Source organism: Labeo rohita, chromosome 6 (assembly GCF_022985175.1).
Source record: "Labeo rohita strain BAU-BD-2019 chromosome 6, IGBB_LRoh.1.0, whole genome shotgun sequence".
Classification (NCBI taxonomy): domain Eukaryota; kingdom Metazoa; phylum Chordata; class Actinopteri; order Cypriniformes; family Cyprinidae; genus Labeo; species Labeo rohita.
The window spans coordinates 24,364,927-24,391,859 of record NC_066874.1 but is presented as its reverse complement, the minus strand read 5'-3'; the positions used below and the strand labels follow the sequence as shown (position 1 = coordinate 24,391,859).

The window sequence follows — 26,933 nt, the reverse complement described above, 5'->3', positions numbered from 1 at the left end:
TGTGAATGCAGTGGGGTTCGTGCGTGCGTGTGAGTGAGTGTGTTTTGCTTGTGGAATGTGGGAGTTGTCCCCACGCGCTTTACGAACAACCGACCTGTCCAAACAGTGCACGCGTGGCAGAGGATGTCACACCAACCAAAACAGCGGAGGCACGCTCACAGCACAGTCTTTGATCCGTTATTGGAGGAAAATCCGCCGTACAGGGTAGAGTCGGGGCGGGGCGTAATTACACGGAGTCCCATCTATTTAGGGTCAAGTACAACATTTTTACAGTCCTAACCAGCGTGGGTTCAAAGTTTGTTTTGTGCCCGGAAACTGCGAATCACCCACGGGGCGCGGAGGAAGTGCTTTCAGAATCGAGCGATATTTTTGGCCGTGTTATTTTGCCTTTAGTTAATCCACGGACTCGCGATAAAATCTGCACGGGATGGATTGCAAAGCTGCTACAGCCAGCGTAATTCGTTAGCATCTCGTCGACTAGCTCCTCCAGAGGCTCGACCGCCGCGAGTACGGGGCTGCGGCGCGGCTGGACGGACGCGGAGCGAGGCGACCCCTCTGCGGGCTGAGCTGCCGAGGCGGTGGGCGTGTTTTCTCGGCGTGCTAGCATGTGAGCTGGCGCCAAGTTCTCGGCGTGAAAAAAACAAGATTTACAAGTTACGGGCTGGAGTGAAGCAGCAAAAGTCACATCTCGCTTGATCGGAAAAGTTGCACGCAGGTACGAAGCAAGCAGTTTACTCTAACACACACGATTACCAAAGTGAACCTTGCGCGAACACTAATGCAATTCAAAACAAAAGCTGCTAGTCTGCTAATGTTAGGTAACCTACTCAAGTGACTGTTTTTTTTTAAACCTTGCACATGAGATCCAGAGAGGGAGAGAGAGTTGCTGTGTTAACGTTAGTTGCTTAGCTAAACACGTTTGTCACTTTAATACCCGTTTATTTATTCGTTGCGTGTCTTTGATGCATCTGTCTCGTTGCACTGATTGAATTCAATTTAAACACCGACCTTGGCAAGTTACCCAACGTGGAAAACTTTGCATGCCTCCGAGTACAGCTAGTTCTGAAGGATGACTTAAAAGTAGTTAATTCGTGCTAAAAAGGCATTAATTACACCCAAAGCAATGTAAAAGCATGTAACAGGAATGAGTTTGATAGTATAGCTGCGTATCGGCTCATCTGTTGCAGTAATTTCTAACTGCGACATCATCCAGCCACAGCGACAACATCGCTTCTATAGTTTTAAAGTTACTGGTTTAGGTATTGAGCTGACTAACTGTAATGTCTGAGATGTACTAAACTAATTCATAACGAAACGTGCGTAGCGATTCATGTTTTTTTTATGTATGTGTGTGTGTTTGCGGTATCACTTTATAATAGGTTTATTTGGTAATATTACCAAACACTGCTATATTCTATAATGTTTAATAGATGATTAGTTAATATACACTACAATAGTTTCAAAATAATTAAACTTTCATTCATATGTTTTAACACATGTGCATGTTTAAATATACGTAAAGACACTATCTATTATGCATTTGCTTATTTCTCTGTAATGTTTAATTGTAATTTAAAGTTGTGGTTTAATTTAAACAATTTTAAAATGTGTTTTCTTGTGCTTGTTAATCTTCTGCAGTCATGTAATAAATATTATCGTCCTTTTTACACTATGCTCGGAACAAAATGTCCAAATGAACTATTTTACCCTGATGGAATCCTGTATGTTTTATAAAACCTGATGATGAAAGTAAAACATTATAAATGGTTTATTAAAAACCTAATACACTGAAACCTTATCAGTATTGTTGAACATAATGCCCTTGTGGGTCATATAGGAGAAAGAGCGTGTGACTCTGACATGAAAGCACATTGTGCTGTTGGTATGTTGAGAATCTGTTGTAGTTTGCATAGTTTGTTTAACATGTCCGCTGAACTGGGCCAGGACTTTTTCCACCGTTCCTAATGGACAACTAGTTCGGGCATGTCAGACAAGCATGGTCAAAAGTGAACGGCTGGTCATATTAATTCTCATACTTTCTAGTTGTTTAGGTTGATGTCAGGAGGTAGACCTTTAAAATCAATGTAATGGTTACCCTTGTCCCATGTTGGATTGGCTAATAGGTTTGCAGTGTGTGTCAGGTAATGTGTTTGTGTAGCTGTAATGCAACTGGTAGAAGTGGTTGTTTTGGAAACGATGCTCTGTTGTGCAAATTCAGGGTTGTGGTTTTCTAATTTGAGTGGAAATAGTATAAGATAGCCAACCATGTAACAAGATTAGACGTGATACCCTGGAAAGATTTCAAAACCCCTCTTTCCCTTTTGTGTCTTTCCTATGTACACTACTGTTTGAAAGTTTGGGATCAGTCCCTTATTTAAAAAACAAAACAAAAGAACAAATACTTTTAACAAGCGAGAATGCATTAAATTAATCAAAAGAGACGGTAAAGATGTATGTTCTTTTGAACTCTTTCTTTCTATTCGTCAAATAATCCTGAAAAAGGTTGTTGTTTCCACAAAAAGATTAAGCTGCTTGACTGTTTTAAACATTGATAATATGGTTCTCCAATCATGTGACACTGAAGATTGAAGTTAAAATGTTGCTAAAAATGTCAGCTTTGCCACCACATGAATAAATTATATTTTAAAATACATGAAAATAGAAAACGGTTCTTTTAAATAGTTTTATTATTTCACATTATTACAGTTTTTCTCTGTGTTCTGATCAAATAAACGCAGCCTTGGTAAGCTTGGTGAGAGACTTCTTTCAAAAACATTGATAAATCTTACAAACCCTAAACTTTTGAACCATATTGTGTACACACACAAACTATATGTGCACACATTTCCATTTTCCCCCTCTTTCTAAAACGTCTTTGCTTTCAGTGCAGGATAAGTGACTGAAAATACGTGGATTTGTTTTCTGCTGAGCTCCAGAATGGACCAGAATAGCAGAATCTATATCGTCCTATACTGGATGTTTACATGTGCAGTATAGTCCAGAATACCCATGCACCTGTATAAAACGTTCATAATCATGATTGATTCTGAGTCTGTGTCGTGCAGGACATCCTTTGTACAAGTCTGTCTGTATGTAGGTTGTACTGATGATATGTTCCTTTTGTTTAAAGGAGCTGGATTGTGATGTTTAGGTTGTTATTGTGGTGGTGCTCATTTCAGAGGCTGGAATGTGTGTGCCTGTGTGTAGTTTCTGTAACTCTAGGCAGAAGCTGTGAGGCCTTGACTGTAGCCCTGTAGAGAGGCCCATTGAAGGGGAAGTTGGCTCTGTATGTGTGTGTATGCGTGTGTGTGCATGCAGACCACTGGGATTGGACACAGGGTAGAAAGACCCCCTGTACGGAAGGAGGGAAAAGGGAGGAAAGAGGAAGGAGGAGTCAATTACACTTTTCTGGTCATGTGTGTGTTCTTGCCCCGTGTTTTGCACGGACAGAGTGAGTGGTCGCGTTACGGCAAGGGTAACCAAAGACGAATACGTAAAAAGGCTATTCAGAGCTGAGAAAGATTTTTCATTAGTAAACAGCCTAAATTTGACTTCAGGCCATTTTTGAAATGTAACTCATGCAGTGTTGGCCTGATGTTTGTTTATTTACTGTGGCTAATATTTTACAGTGCTATCTTTGTCTTTGCATCTCTTTTAAATAATATTTGTTTGCTTATGATGAATTTAACAGTTAAGAAATAATTGATGTTCAGTGTGGGGAGGTTTTTCAGCATGATGGAATGATAAATGATTAATGTATGTCTTTGCGCAGCGTATCTTCAGCTACTGTGGATTGGTACTATTTGCTCAGTGCTTGACATTGCTATATATGGCTTCGCTAAACCTACATAGACTGAGAGTCAAATAGACTGAAATAACACAGAAAATGTATGTTAGCTTTTGTATTTCTTTTCATTGCATTGATTTTCTGTAAGATCCTATAGCTACTTTGAATAGTCCTGCAGTATGTAAGGGATAATATACAGTCAGACACGGTGATCAGGAAGTGGAGGGATCTTGTGTCACCCTAATTACATACTTACTAAGTGTACATAAATTATACTTATAAAGTTTAGTGGTCATTACACAAAAATAACTGACACATTTAAGGCCCGGAAATGTAGTAAGGACAACGTTAAAATATTTAATGTGACATCAGTAATTTTATGAAGCTATGAAAATGTGCATGAAGAAAACAAAAACAGCAACTTTATTCAACAATCTCTTCTCTTCCGCGTCAGTCTCCGCCGCATGTTCACGAGACCTCCACAATGCATACATGTGTTGCAGCTGATGCTGGAGTCGGCGTTCTGACATTTTTTTGGTGAACTAACACTTTAAAGGTGCATGTTAGTACCTAAAGTGTACATATGCCTTTTAGCTTTTGTATCTTAGGGTACCAGTTCAGTGGCAGCTTTTTACCTATGTCCTGAAACTGTAATAATAATAATTATGTAATGCTAAATAAATACATAAATAAATTAATTCTGAGGTAAAAGTAAAATTAAAAAGAAAAGATGTTGCTGCAGTCTTCACTGTAAAAGTAAAATTATGTCATCATTTACTCAGCCTGGTGTTGTTCCAATCTGTATGAATTTCTTTTCTTCAGTGCAACATAAAAGAAGATATTGTGAAAGGGAATCCTGGGTATGAAGACTTGTATGGCTTAATATAACATAAATGATGTCTCTTACTGAAATATCTAGTAGAAAACACATGAAAGATTTACGTTTAAAAAAATCCACATTGTTATATACACATTTTGGACTATGGAGGGCACCATTATTTTGATTACATAGAACGGTTGTACTCAGTGAGCTACTGGCACTGATCTGGATCAACTTGGAAAATAAAATACTGATACAATGACCACAGCTACTGAAAGAGCTTACAAGTGTGATGGATATAAGCATAAGCTTAAACCAAATGCTGTACCATCGATTTTCCCTACAAAGTAGTGATATCTTATTGTTTGCGATATACCGGTAAAAATTTTCCCTGTGATAAGAATTAGTCTTCCCGCTATAATAACGATAAAGTCTACAGTAGCACGTGTGCGATGCAGTTTTGCTTCATATCACAGAATGAGGCAGAAATCATACTATTTTATAGTATTATAGAAGCTATGTTGATTAGCATTGCATTATAAATATACTTTATCTTTAAAAAAATATGTCACCCAAGATTGCTTGAAAAAGGCAGACAAAACATATATTGTAGCAGTTGTATGTTTATTGTCAAATTTCCTCAGTTAAAATTTCTCTATCTGCGTTTTATTCAGATACAGCAATAACTGGATTAGAGATTTCCTGGAGCATCCTCAGTACTATTATTTCTGCTAAAAGCATATGTGGAGTTTCTGCGCAAGGGCGCCCTCCAGCTTCCAATGAATAAAACAGTCATTACATTGTACGTGTGTACTTAGTTATGCTCTATTTTGGGTCAAAATAGGAAAGATAATACTTTTCTCTAGAGAAACAGGATTCCCTGAGTTATTGTCATTGATATCGTTATTGCAATAAATACCAGAAATTATTGTGATACATTTTTAAGCCCATATCGCCCATCCTTACTACGCAGAGTCTAAACGCACTGCTTAAAAAAAACGGCTTAGGCTGGTTTTAGCTGTTTTTTGTTTTTTTTTTCAGCAGGGCGCACCCGGATCTCGAGTGAAATCCGGGTTGAGAAACTCCTTCAGTGGCTGCAGCGTCATGACAAGAGTCGGCATGTTTACATAGTTTGTAAGCTCTTTCAGTAGCTGTGGTCTACTAACAGTGAAGTGCTTTCACACCTAGCACTTTGTTTCGGAACCTGGCGCGTTTCCCCTCTTAGCTCGGTTCGCTTGGGCATATGCGAACATGGCAATCGCGCTCGGACCCGCGCCAAAACAATCGGTTTGAGATTGCCTGAACGAGGTGGTCTCGGCTCGATTGAAAACAAACTCTGGAGCAGTTCAGTTGTAGTGAGAAAACAATCCGATCCAACGGACCAACGAACCAGGCTATCCATCTTATTTTTCCAATAAGAGCGGGTGCAGCCATTTGTACATATTTTTTTTTTTTGTGTCTGGCTTCTGGTCTCATCCACTTCCACCTATTTTTAGCTGCACAAAAAGCTCATTTTGCTGCTTGATATTGCAAACTGGTGTGTCTTACCATATTATTTTAATGTATTATTTTAATTATGAACACACTGGTTTGTAGTGCAAACTGTTTTACTGTTTACTGCACTTCGATATTCTTCTCATTATTTCCCTATGGCGGATTTTGAACCGGACGTTTAACACATTACCAGAAAACAGCTTTTGGAACTTTGGACCAATGAGTGGACAGTTTACTTGCGCGTGACTTGTATTAACACATTTTGGTCCGTTTAGAAACTTTGCTGTGTGAAAGCGAACCGCACCTAGAATAAAAAGCAACATTGTAATAATTTTAATCCCTGTTTCGGAAGAAAGCAATCGATCTACAGGTGGGAGAGCACCCTACACGTAGCATCGTATCAGTATTTTATTTTCCGAGCTGTGTTGCGGTAATAATAACATAACTCAGTGCCAATAGCTCACTGAGTACAACCGTTCTACATAATCAAAATAATGGCGCTCCCCATAGTCCAAAATATGTAATGATGTGGATATTCTTTTAAATAACACAAATCTTTCATGGGTTTTCTACTACATATTTCAGTAAGAGACATAATTTACGTTATATTAAGCCATAGTTGTCTTAATACCCAAGAATGTTGGTAACCAAACGGTTTTGGTTACCACTGATTTCCATTGTTTGGACAAAAATATACATGCATTTCTCAAAATATTATCTTGTGTATTCCACAGAAGTAAATCATACAGGTTTGAAATGACATGAGGGTGAGTAAATGACTGAATTTTCATTTTTGTGTGAACTGTTTTTTTAAGTTGTGTTTATGCTGAAGCGATTTTAGTCCTTTGAGGATATGATGTTGGCCTACATGGGTTGAATTTGTGAGTTTACCACATTTTTTGGGGTTAAATCTAAACCAGCTTGATTTCAACTCTGTTCCGGCTCCCGAGCGGTATGTTAATGCAGATGCTGCCTGTGGTTAGACATCTAGCATAAACAATTACTTAAACATTTACGTAACGTTTCTATGTTTCTACCCTATGCAATGGAAATCTCTGAAAGAATCCGACAGAAAAATGACTTTACCATGTCTTCATAGAGTGTTGCTTGGCATGAGGCTTAGTTTGTATTTGTGTGGTGTACTTGTGGAATTTTGTGTGTTGTGTGTGTGTGTGAGTGTGTGGCAGTGTTATAATCTGGCAGTGTGTTTCCAGTAGGGTTCGTGTGAGGACAACAGCAGTTTCTGTGTGTTCTGGACCCGAACTGACCCAACTGGCTCTGCGCGTTACACATACACACGTATTTCCTTGCCGTGTGTGTGTGTGGAGGAAATGTGTAGGACAGTTTGTCTCAAAGTCTCTGTCTGTTTTTATGGCTTTTATGGGTCTGCTGATCGTTCTGCCATCATAGCCGTCGAAGCCAGTTTGCCAGGTTGCTCCAAGTGTGAGAACATTTCTACAGGGCTTTAGCATGTGATGTTGCATGTGTTCCTGTGTTTTCCACATGGTCTCCATGCCAGGCCTGGCATTCCTGCCGTGTGAGTCTGTCTCTGTCTGTTGTCATAGCTAATGAAGGTTTATGAAACCCTGACAGCATCTCTGTCCTGTCCTGCACACAGGCGCCCCTCAGCCTCTGCTGCAAGGGCTGGGGCGCTTTCCTGTGTTTACTTAAATTTATGACCTAACTATGCCTAAATGTCACACTAGTTACAAAGTCGACCCCGCATAATGCAGTCACTAGAAGTATTTATTGCGAAGGAGCCATAGTTACGCGTGTCGATTGAACCATCACCATAGCTACATGTTATAGAGTTACTATAGCATGAACAGTGCATGTTACACAATAACCACTGGCGATATGTTATGGAATATACTAATCTCTGGTTATCAGCAATGACTTTGCTCTCTCCATTTGTTTTTGGAAAGGAGGTCAAAGTCAATTCTTACCGTATTTCGATTAAAAGATAACCGCCATGCATGTTACTTCGGAGGCGATCTCCGTTTCAGTCATGCGGTACCTCATGTTCTCTTGTATGATAAACAGGCCATTGCACTCATAACCAGGTCATTCTGCTGAAGAGGGACAGTCTTTCTCGTACACCTTGGCCTACATACTTGTTAGTGCTATGTGATGCTTCAGTCAGTTCAATCATTAACTCTGAACTACCTTAAAGGGTATCAACGATCATACATGTAGCGAGGCCGCAGTCAAAGTGTCGGTCATGCAGTCTTCACATGTCCAGACCTAAAATATCCCAGGTGTTCTCAGCTTTCCTAGATGCTGTGTGGCATCAGGTGAAACATTAACCTGACCGACCAATTAAGACACATTTAGCATTTTCGGAAAGTCTCTTATCTCCTTCGTGCTATGTGTGCGTTGATAACAAGAGCCATATACTGAAGCAAGTACGAATAGCAGAGATGTGATGTGCACAGTCCAAAATCTGTTAATGATTTTAGAGACTTGTGAAAGCAAGGGCTAAATTTGTTTTATTTATTTTAGAATGACTGCTTTTAGTGTCCTAAAGAGATTTCAGAGAGCCCTTTCGACATTATTCTCATGTTATGATTATCAGGAAAACAGTATTAGTAAATGGATTTGTGCTCCTAACCTTTAAATCTTTATTTTGCACTTGAAATCGTTAGGTTCGTTTTAGATTATTGAGTGTAATGCAGAGCATTGCTCGTAATATTAGTTGATGAGGACTATATTGTATAGTGAGGCTAATCACTCATACAGTTCACTTCACTAAGTCTACTTTATTATTTAAAAGATTTTTCTTTCCACAGGCTGTTGAGAAATTAGGTACAATCCAGAATAATGAAACTCAATGACTTTTTTCCTGCACTTGAGTGCACCGAGATGTGCTTATGTAAGCATGTATGAAGTAAAAAGACCTAAAAAGTACATGAATTGCATTACTTTTTTTTTGTTGTTGTTTTTTAAATAAATGCCAGTCTGTTTTCTTATTTAATGACAGACCCACTGTAAGCCTGTAATGCTTCATAGTTCACAATCATTTTATTAGAACACTCTTTATTTATTTTTGGTAGATTTATTATTGTAATATAATTTACTTCTGTCTCTCTTTTTGAATCTGTCTGAATATTGACAAGCAAAAACAATCATTGTCATTACTGGAAAAGCCAAGAAAAATAACAACGTCCATCTGCAGGATACCTTCAAAAATATGCACATAAGTAGTGCCATGTTTGTGGCCGACTGCCAACTAAATCTTCACAAACGGGGATTGCAAATGTTTCGCACATTTTGAATAGATGAATAAATGAACAGCCCAATTTAGATAAATGCATCATTATGTGCTGAAGTGTTTTGAAATGGTTTTATTAGTGTGAGTTTTCTGTGTGCATTAGAGTAATTTGAGAACTTTCTCTTGAAGAGGTCACGTCGTGTGTGTGCGTACTAAAGCTCAACTAGTATTTAAGTATGTAAACTTGCCATATATGAAGCTTTTAACATATTTTCCAGGCCAAAGATTCTGTGTTTATACCAAAAGGAGCTCACAAAAGGTGTTTTTTTACCTCAAAGTAGGAATTTCCTCATAACTTACTGAGTGAAAACAGGAAAACGGTGACATCACCCTCTATGCGAGGTATGTTTATTTGGTTTGCGCTGTTCCTGTTTGTATACACTGAGTCGTGATGGCCCTGCGAACTTTCACATAGATCTCCACTTTTTGTGCTGATCCCATGCGTTACGACAGTGATAAGTTTGAAGAGTTAATCGCGTGCTGTTATCATATACACATTTATTGTGACAATATTCTTATCACCTGATGCTTTTTAGCTGTTTGAATTGGTGTGTCACTTTGACCTCTGACTCATTTCAGCATGGATGCTGTTCCTCATGGGTTGTTCAGTGGGTCTGTAATGATCTTGTGTTTATGTGTTTGCTGACCTTGTTCTTTTTTTTTTATTTTTTCAAAAAAGCTTCTGATGGAGATATTAAAGCTGACATCTGTTTGTTTTCATTTGCACTGTCTCCTACAACCACTAAAATCCTCCTGCCCTTCCTCAATGGTGTAGCACTGATAGCTAATTAATATTCCCCTCTATCTTGTACGCTTTTTATCAATGCGCATACATTAGTGATGCTTACATAAAGAACTCTGTTTTTTTCCCCCCATTCAGTTTGTGATACTGGCCTCATGGCTTTAATCAGAATGATTTATTGTTGTATTAAAGGACTGTTAATTATTCAACACTTGCTAAAGAATGTCAGTTATGATTTGTGGCTTTGTTATGCTGTCAGTCTGTGGTGAAGAAAGAGGACATTTCCTTTTGTTTCGTTTTTTTTTTTCTGCTTTATATACACTACTGATCAAAACTTTTGACTAATCCAAATCTGTTAATGTTCATGAAAGAAGTCTCTTATGCTCACCAAGGCTGCATTTATTTGATCAAAAGTCATTGTTTTCTATTTTGTGTTTTAAAATGTAATTAATTCTTTTGATAAATTTAAAAATGTCAGCAACAGTTACCTCACTCAGTCACATGATCCTTCAGAAATCATTCTAATATTCTGATGTGGTGCTCAGTTTTTATTGGTTATTATTGATGTTCAATTATTTTAATAATAATAACTTGTTTTTGCTGGATAAAATGTATGTGGTAAATGTGATACTTGATACTTTTCAGTAGGACTAGGTAAAAAAAAAAAAAAAAAAAAACGTAAATAAAATAACGTTTTCATTTTTTCAAAACAATCGATTCTTAGTCTAGTCTGATGTCATTTAATGAATGCAACGTTGTAGCGCGTCTCTGAATAAATTGTGATAAGCTTTGTGCTGTTACTTTTGATATGAAAGAAAGTCTCCGATTTCAAATTCTGTCCATTTAATTACAATTTTCAAACAATAGATATTGTTTTGGTGTTGTTTAATGTGAGTGACAGATTGCTGTAGCGCCTCAGTTCAAGAGAAGTGGCAGCGCAAAGCGCACATGAACTAATCGTCTCCTCCACTTCAACCAGTTAATGTTACAGCACAAAATAAACATGAATGAACGTCCGAAGGTATGTTAGAAAGAGTACAACTTCCCGAAATCTGTATGCTGTCTCATGTAATCGCTCAGTGTTTCAACCACAGAAAGACGTTAATATAACAGCATGTAAACAATGTCACATTTACCTCAAAAAAAAAAAGTAGTGACCAAAAAGTAGTCAAATAAGACGTTGTGTTATATTTTAAACACTATATTAAGTGTTTTTGCTCAATTTTGCAGAGAACATATTACGTTTGAAGCCATAGCAGAACCGTTGCGTGTTTCGAACAAATCTTATGAACCAATGATTCAAAAGCCTATTCATAAAGAAAGCCATTTACTTCATTCCTAAATGAATCAGCCTTTTGAACGAATTAAATGAATGAATGACTCATAAAGACACTTACCGCCACCTGCTGGCAGAATTATTTTCTTATTTTGAGTATCATTCAAACATTAATAATAAGAAAAAAGTTTCTTGAGCAACAAATCAGCATTTAATCAGCGATTTGTGAAGGATCATGTGACAAGAAGACTGGAGTAATGGTTGCTGAAAATTTAGCTTTGTCATCGCAGGAATAATTTACATGTTAAAATATATTGTTTGAAGCCAGTTCTTTGAAATTGTAATATTGCAATCTGTGTTTTTCTTCCCATCCTCCTCGTAAATGCGCAACTCTGTATGTTTGACTATGTTTCTCCTCCCTCGTCTCCTGCAGTGATGGAGTCAGCCGTTAGTACATCCACTCAAGTGCCAGATGAGTTTGACCGCAATGTTCCACGGATCTGTGGTGTGTGTGGAGACAAAGCCACTGGCTTTCACTTTAATGCGATGACCTGCGAGGGCTGCAAAGGCTTCTTCAGGTACACACACTCACACACTTTACCTCATCCAATTTGGCATTCGCACATTTACACCAGTGTTCATTAAGAAACACATTAACACATATTATCTGTAACCAATGTGCCACTGCCAGACTATTTTTATCATTTTTGCGTGTGTGTTCATTAGGCGCAGTATGAAGCGGAAGGCCAGCTTTACCTGTCCTTTTAATGGAAGCTGCACCATCACTAAAGATAACCGTCGTCACTGCCAGGCCTGCAGACTCAAGCGTTGCCTGGATATTGGCATGATGAAAGAGTGTGAGTTACTAGCCAACATGACACATCTTGGAACACTGTTTCCTAAGAGCCAAGATATACTTTGTTACATCACGTTTTAATTATAGTTTAGATTTGATTTAACCTGGAGTCTCAGAAGCTTCCAAATGTAATTTTTACAGTCTTGAGGGGAATGGTATGCTGTGTGTAAGGTTATTCCAAACAAAAGCAAGTAAGATGATCCATTCACAGAAGGTACCGAAAGGCTCTTGTGAATACTTAGTATAAGGAAGTAGATTCGCCATTCGTGAGCGCATGATTTGTGAGTGTCAGCTCTTTGCAAATCATTTTGAAAGTGAAAGGTACTTCAGATTATGGATTTCACAATGTTTGGTTGCTGTTGTGTTTTGAAGAATCATCAACGGAAAGAACAGCTTGTACGTTCTCACATTGCTGTTTTTTTTAAACAAGCGTCACGTGCAAAGAGGAAATATTTGATGTAAATGTTTAACTGAGCCCAGCAATCATAATAACTATAAACCTGAATATTGCTTTTAGCCTAAAAACAAATAGTTTAATTTTTATTTAGAGAGACTGAAGATTAATAATAATGCTTAGATTAGTAGGGGAAAAGGATGAGAAGTATCCAGTAGTTTTAGCTGTTTTAGAAAGAAAGAAAAATAGATTTCTACAAGTAAAAATGGTGTGAGGAATTGTTCTCCACCTCATCAGTGTCTATGAGACTGAATTAAATGAAAGCTATTGATTAAACTGAGCTCTATCAAACCATACTAAAATAAGTTATAATGAATTATAGTCGTAATATAACACAGGAGAACGACATAGGATTGTAGTTTCTCATCTGTATTTTACCTGTTTTAAAATTATATTGCATGAGCATAGTAATGATACTCATCTTTCTTTTGCTTTCAGTTATACTGACAGATGAGGAAGTTCAGAGGAAAAAGGAGCTGATCCAGAGGAGAAAGGATGAGGAGGCGCAGAGGGAGGCGCAGAAGCCCCGGCTTTCAGAGGAGCAGCGCAGCATCATTGATACGCTGGTGGATGCACATCACAAAACCTATGACGATTCCTATTCCGACTTCTCACGCTTCAGAGTAAACCAATCATCTGATTTTCTCCATTCTCTTTCTGTATACCACTTTCTTAGTTTCAGACAGTTTTAAGATATTCTTGTACAGTGGGCCCAATGAGGTTTTGGACATTTTAGTGACACTTAAAGGAGAAGTCCACTTCTAAAATAAAGATTTACAGATAATGTACTCACCCCCTTGTCATCCAAGATGTTCATGTGTGTCTTTCTTTCTTCTTTCTTCAGTCGTAAAGATATTATGTTTTTTGAGGAAAATATTTCAGCATTTTTCTCCATATAATGGACTGCTATGGTGCCCCGATTTTGAACTTCCAAAATGCAGTTTAAATGCAGCTTCAAACGATCCCAAATACAGTTGTAAACGATCACAGCTGAGAAAGAACGGTGTCTCTATCTAGCGTAACAGTCGGTTATTTTCATAAAAACAATAATACAATTTATATACTTTTTAATGTCAAACGCTCATCTTGTCTTACTCTGCCTGGACTGTTTTTTTTTTCCGGTTCATGACAGTTAGGTTATGTCAAAAAACTCCCATCTCATGTTCTCCCTCAACTTCAGAGTCGTCCTATATTGCTGTTTTATCTTTTTTGTTAAAGGTGTTTGATCTTCTTTGCATGTTCACTTTGCAAAGACTGGGTCGGTACTTCTGCAGAGATGTAGGATGATTTTGAAATGAGGGAGTTGAGGGAGAAAATACGATCAAGTTTTTCAACATACTCTAACTGTCTTGAGCCAGAATACACAGAGTTCATGGAGAGAAAGGCAAAACGAGCATAAAAGAATAAATGAATAAATGTAATCACCCCCTTGTTTCTTTCCTCAGTCATAAAGAAATTGTTTCTTGAGTAAAACATTTCAGGATTTTTTTTACATATAGTGGACTTCTATCTAGTTTGAAGCTAGATAAGATCTTTATTCCTTGTCTGGGATCATTTGGAGCCCTTTGAAGCTGCATTTAAACCGAATTTTGGAAGTTCAGACTTGCGGGCACCATAGAAGTCCACTAGAGAAAAATCCTGAAATCTTTTTGTCATAAAACATAATTTCTTTACGACTGAAGAAAGAAAGACATGAACATTTTAGATGACAAGGAGGTGAGTAAATTATCTGTAAATTTTTGTTCTGGAAGTGAACTAATCTTTTAATGTTGCCTGCATTATCAAACCAAGTGGCATCTGCAGCTTTTCTCATAACTAACTCATAACTGTCTCTCAACCAACTGGTGTAAAAATGATTTGTATTTATGTGATCATAAATACAGAAAAAACAGTATTATTGTGAATATAGTATTACTATTTAAAATGGCTGTTTTCTATTTTAATATATTTAATATATAAAATGAAATGTTATATATCAGCAGCCATTACTCCAGTCTTCAGTGTCACATGATCCTTCAGATATGCTGATTTCTTATTATCTTGTATATGTTGAAAACCATGATACAATTTAAGAATTCTTTGATGTATAGAAAGTTAAAAAAAAAAAAAAAAAACAGCATCTTCTACTTTTGATCTATTTAATATGTCCTTGATGAATATCAGTATTGATTTCTTTCAAAAAAAAAAAAAAAAAAAAATCATGTCACTAATCACAATCTTTTGAACGGCGCTGTGCGTATATGATATCCCGAATGTTTTGATATTTTGTTATACAATGCAGGGACGTTCCTACATTTTTAATTATTTAAATACTTTTTGGGTCCACTTTTGCTGTCTTAGGCATCCTTTGCTAATTTTTTCAGTGTGTTCATATGTTTATGTGTGTTTTGTTTTGCAGCCTCCAGTTAGAGAGGGTCCAGTTACACGTAGTGCCAGCCGAGCCGCGTCTCTTCATTCACTATCAGATGCCTCCTCAGACTCCTTCAACCATTCTCCAGGTGACACACACACACACACACACACACACACACACACACACATGTCTGGTTTATTATCTTTGTGGGGACTCTCCATAGGCGCAATGGTTTGTATACTGTCCACACTGTATTTTCTATGCCCTTACCCTAACCCTTACAGAAAACTTTCTGCATTTTTACTTTCTCAAAAAATCTCATTCTGTATGATTTATAAGCTTTTGTACCCATGGGGACCTCAATTTAGGTCCCCATCGTGACACGAGTCCCCATTAGTATGTGTGTATTCAGGTTTAAGTCCCCACCAGGATATATAAACCAAAAGCACACACACACACACGTATACAAATGCACACAAACACTCATTTGTGTGTAAATCACCTGTAAAGTTTCTTCTGAGAAATGTTTTTCAGCCCAGTGTGAGGCGCGTGTTTTTGTGTGTTAGGGGGTTGTGTGTCTTATATGCACAGCAGGCTCCATCCATCTCACCATGCCTGACGTCACAGGAGAGCCTCTCTAATGACAAACAGACTATTCACATACACACACACACACACACATATATGGCTCATCATTGAAGCAGCAAGTTGTTTTGGTAACGTATATAAATATAACATTTGTTATAATCCTACAGCGCACACTATGAGTACTTTTTATGTGTATTTTTTCTGGATTATTAAAATAAATTACCAGTTAAAAGCTCTGTTTTTAATACTAAACCATTCGGATTCATTTTGTGACTGCTGCTGATTTAATTAATCTTGAAAAGTGTTGATTAAAGCATTACAGTTATGTCTACTTGCATTGTGTGGAAAAGTGTTTTGCAGTTGTTCTAATATCTTGGCATTGTTTGCTCTTTAGGCAAAGTGTAAATAAGAGATTTATTCTGCTATGTTGACAGCTTTGTTTATTGTTACGAAGGCGTTTGCAAGAGTGCAGAACACAGTACGCTGACAGTCAGTGAGGTTGTGCTGAGCTGCGGGCTCAGCCAGTCACGTGTACCTGTATAAACATACACGAAAGATGTCTTCAGTGGTTTGTAGTGCAAGTGTTTATTAAAATTTTCATTTTAAAAAATTCAAATTAATAAGTGCAGTTACAGTATCAAGACAAATAATCAACAAGTTTGATTTTCCCCATAATTGTGCAGTCATAATACATGACAGGAAGTTTAATGTACACAGATTTGCTGAAATGAACTTTTTTTCTTCTAAAATATTCAAAATAGAAGTTTTTGTTGTCTGGCTGTATTATATAAGGCAGATTTTGGAACAGACACAAGGGGGAGATAAAGCTTCTGCTAATCAGATAAGTTGACAATTATCAGCCAATGTCTCAAAATAGTTGGAGTGTAAATCCCTTAGTCGGTGTTCAGAAAATGCTGGAAGACTTCCAGTCTATCTGTTACATAGATTGTTGAGTTTAATAGGTTGCTCAGATGAAGCAAACATTAATCTTTTTTGTGTTCTTTCTTTCTCTCTCTCTCTCTTCAAATCTATAGAGTCGGGAGATCGTAAGATGAATCTGAGCAGTCTGTTGATGATGTATCAGGAGCAGGGTTTGAGCTCCAGTCCAGACTCAAAGGAGGATGAAGGCACTAGTCTTTCCATGCTTCCTCACCTGGCTGACCTGGTTTCCTACAGCATCCAGAAGGTCATCGGCTTTGCCAAGATGATTCCTGGATTCAGGTAAAATTTTGTGTTTGTGTCTATCAGGCAAAATTCAGAATTTAAAGAAATTCTGCAGTTGCACAAAAGAATTCAGCACAAAAACAGCAGCAGAAATGTTAATAAATTTTTTTTTGATTTGAGTTCAGTAGTGTTTTGAATTTTGCAGATTTAAACTTTACTCTGTACCAGAGATGGAAAGTAACGAAGTACAAATACTTCGTTACTGTACTTAAGTAGATTTTTCAGGTATCAGTACTTTACTTCACTGTATTTTTCTGACTACTTTTTACTTTTACTCCTTACATTTTTACACAAATATCTGTACTTTCTACTACTTACATTTTCAAACCAGTCTCGTTACTTTAGTTTGAATCAACATTTGTTGGATCACCATTCGATAACAAATCTCTAATAAATCATGGATCGGTTAGTCTTAACTGGCAGCGCGATTCAGCTCGCGCACGGTCCACGTCTCCACCTAACGATTTCTATCAGAGTAAGACAAGTTTACTTTAGACAACTAAAACATCTGTTTCTCACTTTAGTTTTGGATGCTTTAATAATATAATTACTTATATATTATTTAATTTACCTGATTATGTAAACAAATCTGTTCATTAAAACAAACTGTCCAAAAAGAATCAGATTTCCTGTTTGCCTGTTGATTACAGGTAGTAATTTGGTAAATAATGTGCAGTTTCTGCACAGACTGATCAATTCACTTCATAATAGGGGTGTAACGGTCCGTAGATGTCACTGTTCGGTATGTACCTAGGTTTGAAGGTCACGGTTCAATACGATTTCGGTACAACAGAAAAAAAATCAAAACTACTATGCTAGGTTTCTTTTCATTTATTTTAAACAGATAGTAGTACACATTACTATTTTTTTTTTTTTAACACCTACATGTGAAAATACTAAATATTATATCAAATTAATGTCATATATAGGCTATAAAATCTGCAGTACATATACAACGAATAAATACTTGAAATAGATTTAATTTAGTTAACTGAGAGGTAAAGGGAAAACTGTGCGACACGTAACGTAGCCTATATTTGCCGAGTTTCAGTTCAGTTTTGTGACAGAAAGGAAACTCAAATGGCAGAAAGCGACATTCTATTTGTTTTTTGTTTAGGTTGATTTTGCTAGTATGATGAAAGTTGAAGTAATCGCGCCGGTGCACACAAACACACGACATATCAGTTCCAGGCTTCTAGCATTGCTAACTTGACAGCGCAGTTGGTACTTTATCAAAATAAAACACTGTGAACCAAACATCAGCGCGCCCGCCTCACTGTGTCACCGTTAGAACGCGTCTGAAGTACAAAGTCTATAATTTACATAATAATTAATAGTTTAGCATTTGGATGCATTGCAAATATGGAAATATTATGGACTATTTGGATTTGTGCCAAATGAGAGAGGTAGGACACAAGAGCACAAAGCTCTATTTCGCAGACAGTTGAGTGTGCAAGCCTTTAAAGTTACGTTATACTCCTTTGTCAGTGAGAGACACGTTCAGAATCAGCACATGATCACTGTCTAGTGGGCTTTGTTTTCAAGTGCGCAACTCCTGGCATTCGCTGTTCTTCTGCCGGCGGTTATCAAACAGAGTTGCATTACTGCTGGCGCCTCCTTTAGGACTAAGAGTGAATTGCCTGTATTCGTTGATGCCCGTACCACGACGGTTCGGTACGAATACATGTATCGTTTTTTTTATTATTCTTAAAGTAATAGTAGCATTGACTTGCATTTTATTATTTTCTCTTGTGGACTTTATGTAAACGTCTTTTATGTGCAATATCTTATTCAGGTCAGTACTAAATAAAAAAAAAAAATAACATGCATTTAGTATCTTCCCTCTTATTTTGGTAAAATAATTAACATTTTGCAGATTCTGCAAGGTGTATGTAAACTTTTGACCTCAACTGTACATCTTAAATGACCTGACGTTGAGTTAACAGCAAATGTTAACAAATCAAATCCTGAGCAAGGATGTTCTCTACGTTCTTTTCATCCATTTTAGTGGTGGTTGCTTGTGGAAAGTTCCACCTTTTTCCCAACAGGCTAATGTTGACATGACTATCGTCTATTCAATTTCCTCAGGAACATAAAAATAGGTTTGACCTTATAGACTGTCACTCTCCGTACATGTTTTTTTGCCTGCCTCTGTGCACTTCCGTGTATTTCCCAGCTTCCTCAGAATGTGCGTACATGCATATGCATTATGGACCGCATGTTGCTGTGGTAACCATAGGAGTGTCATGTTTTCAGCACCCACTCCCTCTACATCTGCCATTCACAGAATCCAGCATGAGCCAACATTTGACGTGTGTGTGTGTGTGTGTGTGTTTGCGTCTGTTTGTGTGTCTCAGAGAGCTGACAGCTGAAGATCAGATTGCTTTGCTCAAGTCCAGTGCTATAGAAGTGATCATGCTCAGGTCCAACCAGTCTTTCAATCTGGAGGACATGAGCTGGAGCTGTGGAGGACCCGAGTTTAAATACTGCGTCAATGATGTGACGAAAGGTACATGAAAATAGACATTGTTTCATGCGTTGACATGCAGTGTTTGCAGTTTTGTTGTTGTTCACTAAAACTAATTTAAAATCATTTTCATTAATTGAAATAAAGCTGAAATAGAAATTACAAAAATTAAAAATCTGTCGTTAATTAGTCACCCTCATGTCGTTCCAAACCCATAAGACCATCGTTCATCTTCAGAACACAAATTAGTATATTTTTGATGAAATCTGAGAGCTTTCTGACAGCAATGCAGCTACCAGGTAGTAAGGACATTGTTAAAATGTTAAAAAGAATACAGTACTAACATTTTCAGTAACACGTCACAAAGTTCAAACTTCACATGCATTAGGTATAATTTAGTTGCAACAAACAATAATTTTTTTACAGTATTTATCTAGGTTAATGTTGTACATTAATTCATTCTAGTTCATGTAATTCATTTTAAATGTTTAAACTGTAACCCCTGGTTTCACAGACAAGGCTTAAGCCTTAAGCCTTAGTCCCAGACTAAAATGTAATCTGAGCTGTTTCAACTGAAAGAATCTTGCACTGACTGATCTTAAAAAATATCAGTGCCTTTGTTTTGTCTCAAGATGAACAGACAGGGTTTAATCTAAGCCAGGATTAGACAAAACCCTGTCTGTGAAACCAGGCCTGAATGTACAAATTAACATTAGAAGTTAGCGTAAATATAGATCATTACAGGAATGTATTGTTTGTTGTTTCATGAAGTTGAAGTTAATTATATATTAAGTACAATGAATTATAATTACTATATAATAACCAATATTAATTGATAATTAACTATAAAAAGGTAACACTTTACAATATGATTTAGTTAACATTACTTAACTACGTTAGTTAACAAACTAAGAATGAACAATACTTCTACAGCGTTTATTAATCATCATGTTACTTTCAGCATTTACTAATGCAGAATTCAAAATCAAAAGTTGTGTTTGTTAACATTAGTTAATGCACTGTGAACTAACATGAACAAACAATGAACAACTGTATTTTTAATAGTGTAATATATTGTTCATTGTTCGTTCATGTTAGTTAATACATTAATGTTAACAAATGGCACCTTATTGTAAAGTGTTACCTGAAAAAGATCCATACACTTGTACAATAATAATCATCCTAATGTTGTGTATGTTTGGGGGCACAGCTGGACACACTCTGGAGCTGTTGGAGCCTCTGGTGAAGTTTCAGGTGGGCTTGAAAAAACTCAACCTACATGAAGAAGAACATGTGCTGCTGATGGCCATTTGCCTGCTGTCTCCAGGTCAGTGTGTATCCCACATGCACCAAGCATTAGACCGACTGAGACACATGTAACAAGCCCGTGCTTTCAAACAGGAATGTCATTTATCTATGTTTGTGTGCTCGCAGACCGACCCGGTGTGCAAGACCACGAGCGAGTGGAAGCGTTGCAGGACAATATATCTGAGGTTCTGCAGGCGTACATCCGTGCGCATCACCCGGGGGGGCGTCTGCTCTACGCAAAGATGATCCAAAAGCTGGCGGACCTCCGCAGCCTGAATGAAGAGCACTCCAAGCAGTACCGCTCACTTTCTTTCCAGCCCGAACACAGCATGCAGCTGACCCCTCTGGTGCTGGAGGTGTTCGGCGGACAGGTCACTTAGCAACTCAAATCGGAACAAAACGTGCGGGTCAAATGGCGTGACCCGGAGGGTTGTGGAGTGAATGTATGGACAATCACCTTAAACGCATACAGAGTTTCCAGGACGAAGTTTGTGAGTGGTGTGTGTGTGTGTAAGTGTATTCCCTCATCATTTACAAATCGGCTAGGTAGTGCCATAGATGTTTCCGTTTATTTGTTTTATGTAAGGAAGACATTCTCATGAGAATGTAATATGGTCATGGTGTTTTTCACTGTGGCAACAAAATACAGTATATCTTACTGTATTGTCAATAGCCAACAGTATTACACTGCATGTGTAGGATGAGTGTGTGAGTGTGCGGTCCTGTTCTAAACCTCTGCATGGTCCCCAAAGCGCTGTCCACTACTGCTGATGTCCTGTCTCTTCACCTCCTGCCTTTAAATGCACAGGGTTAAAAGTACTAATGCAAGCACACAGCTCTAACTCACCCCTCGCCTAGCCACTTAACCAATCAAACGGCAGCTCCGCCCCCCTTTCCTCTGCCTCCAGATCTCTGATAGGTCGCTGAACAATGGCTGTCTTCTCTACTGTTATTTGCCTGTGCTGTGATTGGCCAATAACCTGACGCTTCTGCAAAGTGGTCAGTGCGGCATTAGCGCTCGCCACGCAGCTAATCTGTAAATAAGACTCAGTATCTATATTCGTACCTTTTCGAATCAGTGTAAATGGAGTTTGATATAATCGCTTCTTGTGGCTAATGGAAGAATCTAGCAGAGGGAGACCCTGCAGCCCTGGCTGGTTATGATGAATATGTAAACAAAGACTGCGATCTAACTGTGCGTTTATGCAGGAATCATGGATTGTGTTTTAAAAAGCTGAGAGCTTTACCTCCCTTCTTTGCAATGTTGTGATGTCCTATAGGTTACATATTTCTCAACTCTCGCATTCCATCATGCATTGTTTTTCTTGGAAACACTTTTTTTTTTTTTTTTTTTTTTTTAGTTCAGATTAGTTCAGCTAATTACATTTTTCTCTAACAAAGTTTTACCCTTCGTTAGATATCATACTTTTTTTCCTCATGACACCGTTGAATCCTGAATGCTTTTTATCATGAATTCATGAAAAACTATAGTACATTTCACACAAGCAAGAGTTACACAGCTAAAACAAAAATATCTGGGTCATATTTCAACCCGAAATAAAAAAAAATCTCCCTGGATGTAATTTTGATTACTCTAATATGTGACTCTGGACCACAAAACCAGTCTTGAATAGCACAGGTATATTTTTAGCAATATACAAAAATACACTGTATGGGTCAAAATTATCAATTTTTCTTTTATGCCAAAAATCATTAGGATATTAAGTAAAGATTATGTCCCATGAAGGTAATTTGTAAATTTCCTACTGTAAATGTATCTCCACTTGATTTTTGATTAGTTATATGCATTGATAAGAACTTTATTTGAACAATTTTAAAGGCGAAGGTTTTGATTTTTTTTTTTTTTTTTTTTTTTTTTTTTTTTTTTTCCGGATTTTCAATTTGTTGTATCAATTTGTTATTTATTCAGTTTCAAAAAATTGACCCTTGAGTAGTTTGTGGTCCAGGGTCACATATGATACTGCATATCTTCCATATACAATTATGTATTCTTTACATTTTAAATAATACATCTTCTTCCCTTAATATTACATTAAGTATTTTTTTTACATTATGGGATTCAAAAATTGTGGGAAATATAAGTAAATGGAATACTTGAAAATAGTGTCACTTTTCAACTTTGAACTATGACCTGGGAACGATGTTATCTTCCTCTCAGGTTTTGGGAGATTAATCGAATAACTGTTTTGCTTTGGGAAATATGACTTGGCTTATTTGCCAATTTAAATTTTTGTCATCAGTAACTGCAGTAACTGTTACATGCTGTCTGGATATATTTGATATTTTGTTGGCACAGGGAGGTTTTTCAAAGCATATTCTAATTACAGCATTCAACTCAGCACATTCTCATCTTATGCTGGTTGTTATCATCTAAACGGTAATTACAGTCACATAATACCATGTCGCCCATGGTATAGACTTTTTTTGCATGTCTTTGGACACCATGTTAATATCACACAAGCCACTGCCTGCATTGTGTCCTCAAAACCAAACACAACTGCCTTAGCTTGGCCTCAGCTGTTCACACTTAATCATCTTTATTGATCTTTTAATGCTTTTTAAGTCCGTAAGAATGCTTTTCTCCACTGTGTATAATATCTGTAAGTGATATTTGCGAGGCTGTCGTCAAGGGCTCCTTGAGTCGCATTAGAGGGCTGATGCTTACAGAGTTGCTTTATATATCTCGTTCTCTTCACAAAGTCTTTTTTTTTTTTTTTTTTTTTTTTTTTTTTCTAATCACGTCTGATTCGTATGAATCTTTTTCTCAGTCAGGGTTCAGGGTCATTAGGAAAAACTTTTCTGTGGTATGAGAGTTAATCATAGTTAATGAAGATTGTCTGTAGGTGTGAGTTTGGTGTCGGAACTGGGTCGACGATTTAATGATCACGTAAGCTGAATTTAACTACCTGGAAACTGCGGTCGCTCGGAAAGGCGAGCGCAGTGCGAGTGTGTGTCTGTGGAAGCGTGCGTCTATGAAGTGAGGGCGATTAATCTATACACCAAGTATATTCATATAGGATTGGGTGTCGCATATTCGGCCCAGCGTTGATGGGGAATGTGTGTTTTTGTGTGAGAAGGAGAAAGAGTGAGAAGGTTATTGTTTCCTCAGTATATTACTCTTAAATAACTTAGTCATGGCACTTAAGATTTAATGATATGGAAGGTTTGCTATATATATCTATGAGTATTACTTTGCAAATGTAAAAGATTAAAATATTTTCTTGTAGACTAGTTTTGATATTCTGGTATCAGTGTACAAGTGGCGGCACAGGCAGAGGGTTATGTGCGTATATGTGGGTAGGTATGCAAATATAGGAAAGTACGATTGAATGCTAACCTCTAGCCCAGTGCGGGCATATTTCATATATATATATATATATATATATATATATATATATGAAATGATTTTCTTTCATGATCTTATTGCTCTCCTTCAACTGTCTATTTTATCGTCTTCATGCCTTCTCTCTATACTAAGCTGCTCAGTATTTTGTGGGATGAGGGTGTACACTCAATTCTAAACTGGAAAACGATGTAATCTTCCAGTCTTGAGCGTTTTTGTAATCATTCACTTACTTGTTTCGTTCGTGATGAACGAGTGAGAATATCCCTGCAGCACTTAATCTAGATCAGACAAACCAGGACAACATGTCACGTTTAAACAATTGCAAAATATACAGTATGCATGGTGACGGTGGTGATGATGATGATGGTGAGACGAAGATGAAATTGATGTTGGTCTCTTTTCCGAGTCCAAAATGTAACCATAACAAACTACCTCTCTGGGGAACAGACACATTTGATTTGTATTTTTTTTATGATTCATGTTTGTATTTATTGCTGTGCAGTGGCTCACATGGACAACCCAGTACCTCATGTATGAATATCACTTAACAACAAAGACGCCTTAACAGCTGTTTTATCAGATTTTTTTAAACTATTATTATCTGTGTGTACAGTATTTGTATCTTTAGCTTTCTTCAACACGTTGAAGCCTCCACATACACGGACAGACAAGACAAGACAGACAGACACCTTCACAAGAAAGCTGAGAGCTGTTAAGGCGTGGTCACTTCCATGATTGACAGTGTTCAGTTGCTGCTGGGATTGGTTGGCCATCCTCAGGCCCCGCCCCTTCTTTATTCTGACTGCTCAGTTGGATTTTGCTGCTCCGCAAAAATAATTACACAAAACCTGTCAGAGCACGGCCTTCTCTCGTTGTCTCTTTTTGAACGGCGACGTGTCAAGCGGACGTCATCTACTCTGCAAATCACACTTGCTCCAACTTTACCTCGTTCAAAAACGCATTTACACTCTACAGTCAATACCTCATGCCTGGTCAATCCTAAAATGGAGTAGATGATGGATTCCGGTTGATGACAGAGTCGTCCGTGACAAAGGGAAAATGAAGAGAGACGTGCTCTTTACCTCTCCTCTTCTGTCTGGGCACCATTGGACAGGAGATCAATAGAAAGTTTGTGGCACTAAATGGCTCATAAGTGCGGAAGCACTTCTGTCTCTGAGTGAATGGGTACCATAAGGAAAACTGTAATACAAATGCTAGCTGTTTACAGGCTAACAGTAGTACGCCTGCTCACCAGGACAAAACCAGTTGAATATGACCATTCATGAAACGGTTAAAATTGCCTGTTTTGTTTTCTTTTTTTTCTTTTACATCATAAAGTATTGTAAATTCATGTTCCTGATTTCATGTAATATTGGTCAAATGTTTTACAAATCAATAAAAGAATATAATAATAAACACCGATTACTTTGATTTTCTGTCATATAGAGGAGAGTGGGGTAGGCTGTGTCAGCCTATTAATCTAAAAAAAAGAAATATTTTTGTCAATATGTTATTAAAGGGGACATCAAACATCTTTTATGCTCAAGACATATTTTATTGTTATTAAAATGCATTTCTACATGGCAGATATGATAAACTTTGTCTAGATATTATATAATATATGTATATATTTCTATGATATGCCTTTCTGTTAAAATGTATATTATCCACCTTACTTTTCCCGTAAAAAGCAAAGTATTAAAGCTATTTTTAGTTGTACAAAAGAGCTTATTTTGCTGCTTGGCATTGCAAACTGATGTGTCTTTCCATGTTATTTTCATACATTATCTTAATTATGAACACAGTAGTTTGTTGAGCAAACAGTTTTACTGTTTACTGCACTTCTTCTCGCTGTTTCCCCACAGCGTCTAACCGGAAGTCTTGCACATTCACAGAAAACGGCTTACTTCTGCATTGAAAAATAAGGTGGATAAATGTCTCCACGTGTATAATATATGTCTATCTGTATAACTGTAAAACGATAATTGTATTAATAATTACAGGACACTTTAGGAAAAAAACTGTAGTCGCTACTCTCTGTATTGAGTGTTAGAAAGGTACATTATACCCAACCGTGCATTAATGTATCTTGAATATGAATAATTATATTGTATGCTTTCTCATAAAATATGTGACCCTGGACCACAAAACCAGTCTTAAGTCGCTGGGGTATATTTGTAGCAATAGCCAAAAATACATTGTATGGGTCAAATTTATTGAGTTTTCTTTTATGCCAAAAATCATTAGGAAATTAAGATCATGTTCCATGAAGATATTTAGTAAAATTCCTACTGTAAATATATCAAAACTTAATTTTTGATTAGTAATATGCATTAGTAAGAGCTTCATTTGGACAACTTTAAAGGCGATTTTCTCAATATTTAGATTTTTTTGCACACTCAGATTCCAGATTTTCAAATAGTCGTATCCCAACAAACCATACATCAATGGAAAGGTTATTTATTCAGTTTTCAGATTATGTATAAAGCTCAATTTCGAAAAATTGACCCTTATGACTGGTTTTGTGGTCCAGGGTCACATATGGATGCTTGAGATTCACAATAGGTTATGAGAGGTTAATTTTAGTTGTAAAACGTGTATATATATAGTACACAAGGCTGTATACACCATATTCTATAAGTATTTTTGTGTGCATTGATTTGCATAGATATGAGGCTAAGAACGTTCATACAAAAAAAGTTAAGCTTACTTGCATTCATTTTCATGGTCACTAGATGGAGACGTTCTACACACACTGAGGCGATCGGCCTGTGGGACAGACCATGCTGGTACTGTCTTTGAAGAGCGTCAGCTGTGTGCTAAGCTATGTTAAACTGGATCTCGACGTGAACAGCGCTGCCATCTTGAAACGGTCAGGAGATCTTTTTAAATGGCAATCAACAGAGATGATGCTTCAGTGTAACAT

At 37.2% G+C, this 26,933-nt stretch overlaps 1 protein-coding gene across 1 annotated transcript; it reads left to right on the top strand.

The window, feature by feature from the left end:
• Positions 1-25,427, top strand: vdrb (vitamin D receptor b). Its single transcript, XM_051111960.1, has 9 exons — positions 1-715; positions 11,824-11,968; positions 12,117-12,247; positions 13,139-13,323; positions 15,099-15,198; positions 16,676-16,862; positions 19,223-19,374; positions 20,543-20,659; positions 20,767-25,427. Exons 2-9 carry the CDS (start codon positions 11,826-11,828, stop codon positions 21,018-21,020), a joined length of 1,269 nt encoding a protein of 422 aa, XP_050967917.1. The 5' UTR covers positions 1-715; positions 11,824-11,825; the 3' UTR covers positions 21,021-25,427.
• Positions 25,428-26,933: the final 1,506 nt, after the last annotated feature.

Coding starts and splice junctions, on each gene's coding strand:
- vdrb (XM_051111960.1), top strand. CDS start 11,826: ATGGAGTCAGCCGTTAGTACATCCACTCAAGTGCCAGATGAGTTTGAC. Junction 16,863..19,222: donor AAGATGATTCCTGGATTCAG/GTAAAATTTTGT, acceptor TGTGTGTCTCAG/AGAGCTGACAGCTGAAGATC. Junction 20,660..20,766: donor CATTTGCCTGCTGTCTCCAG/GTCAGTGTGTAT, acceptor GTGTGCTCGCAG/ACCGACCCGGTGTGCAAGAC.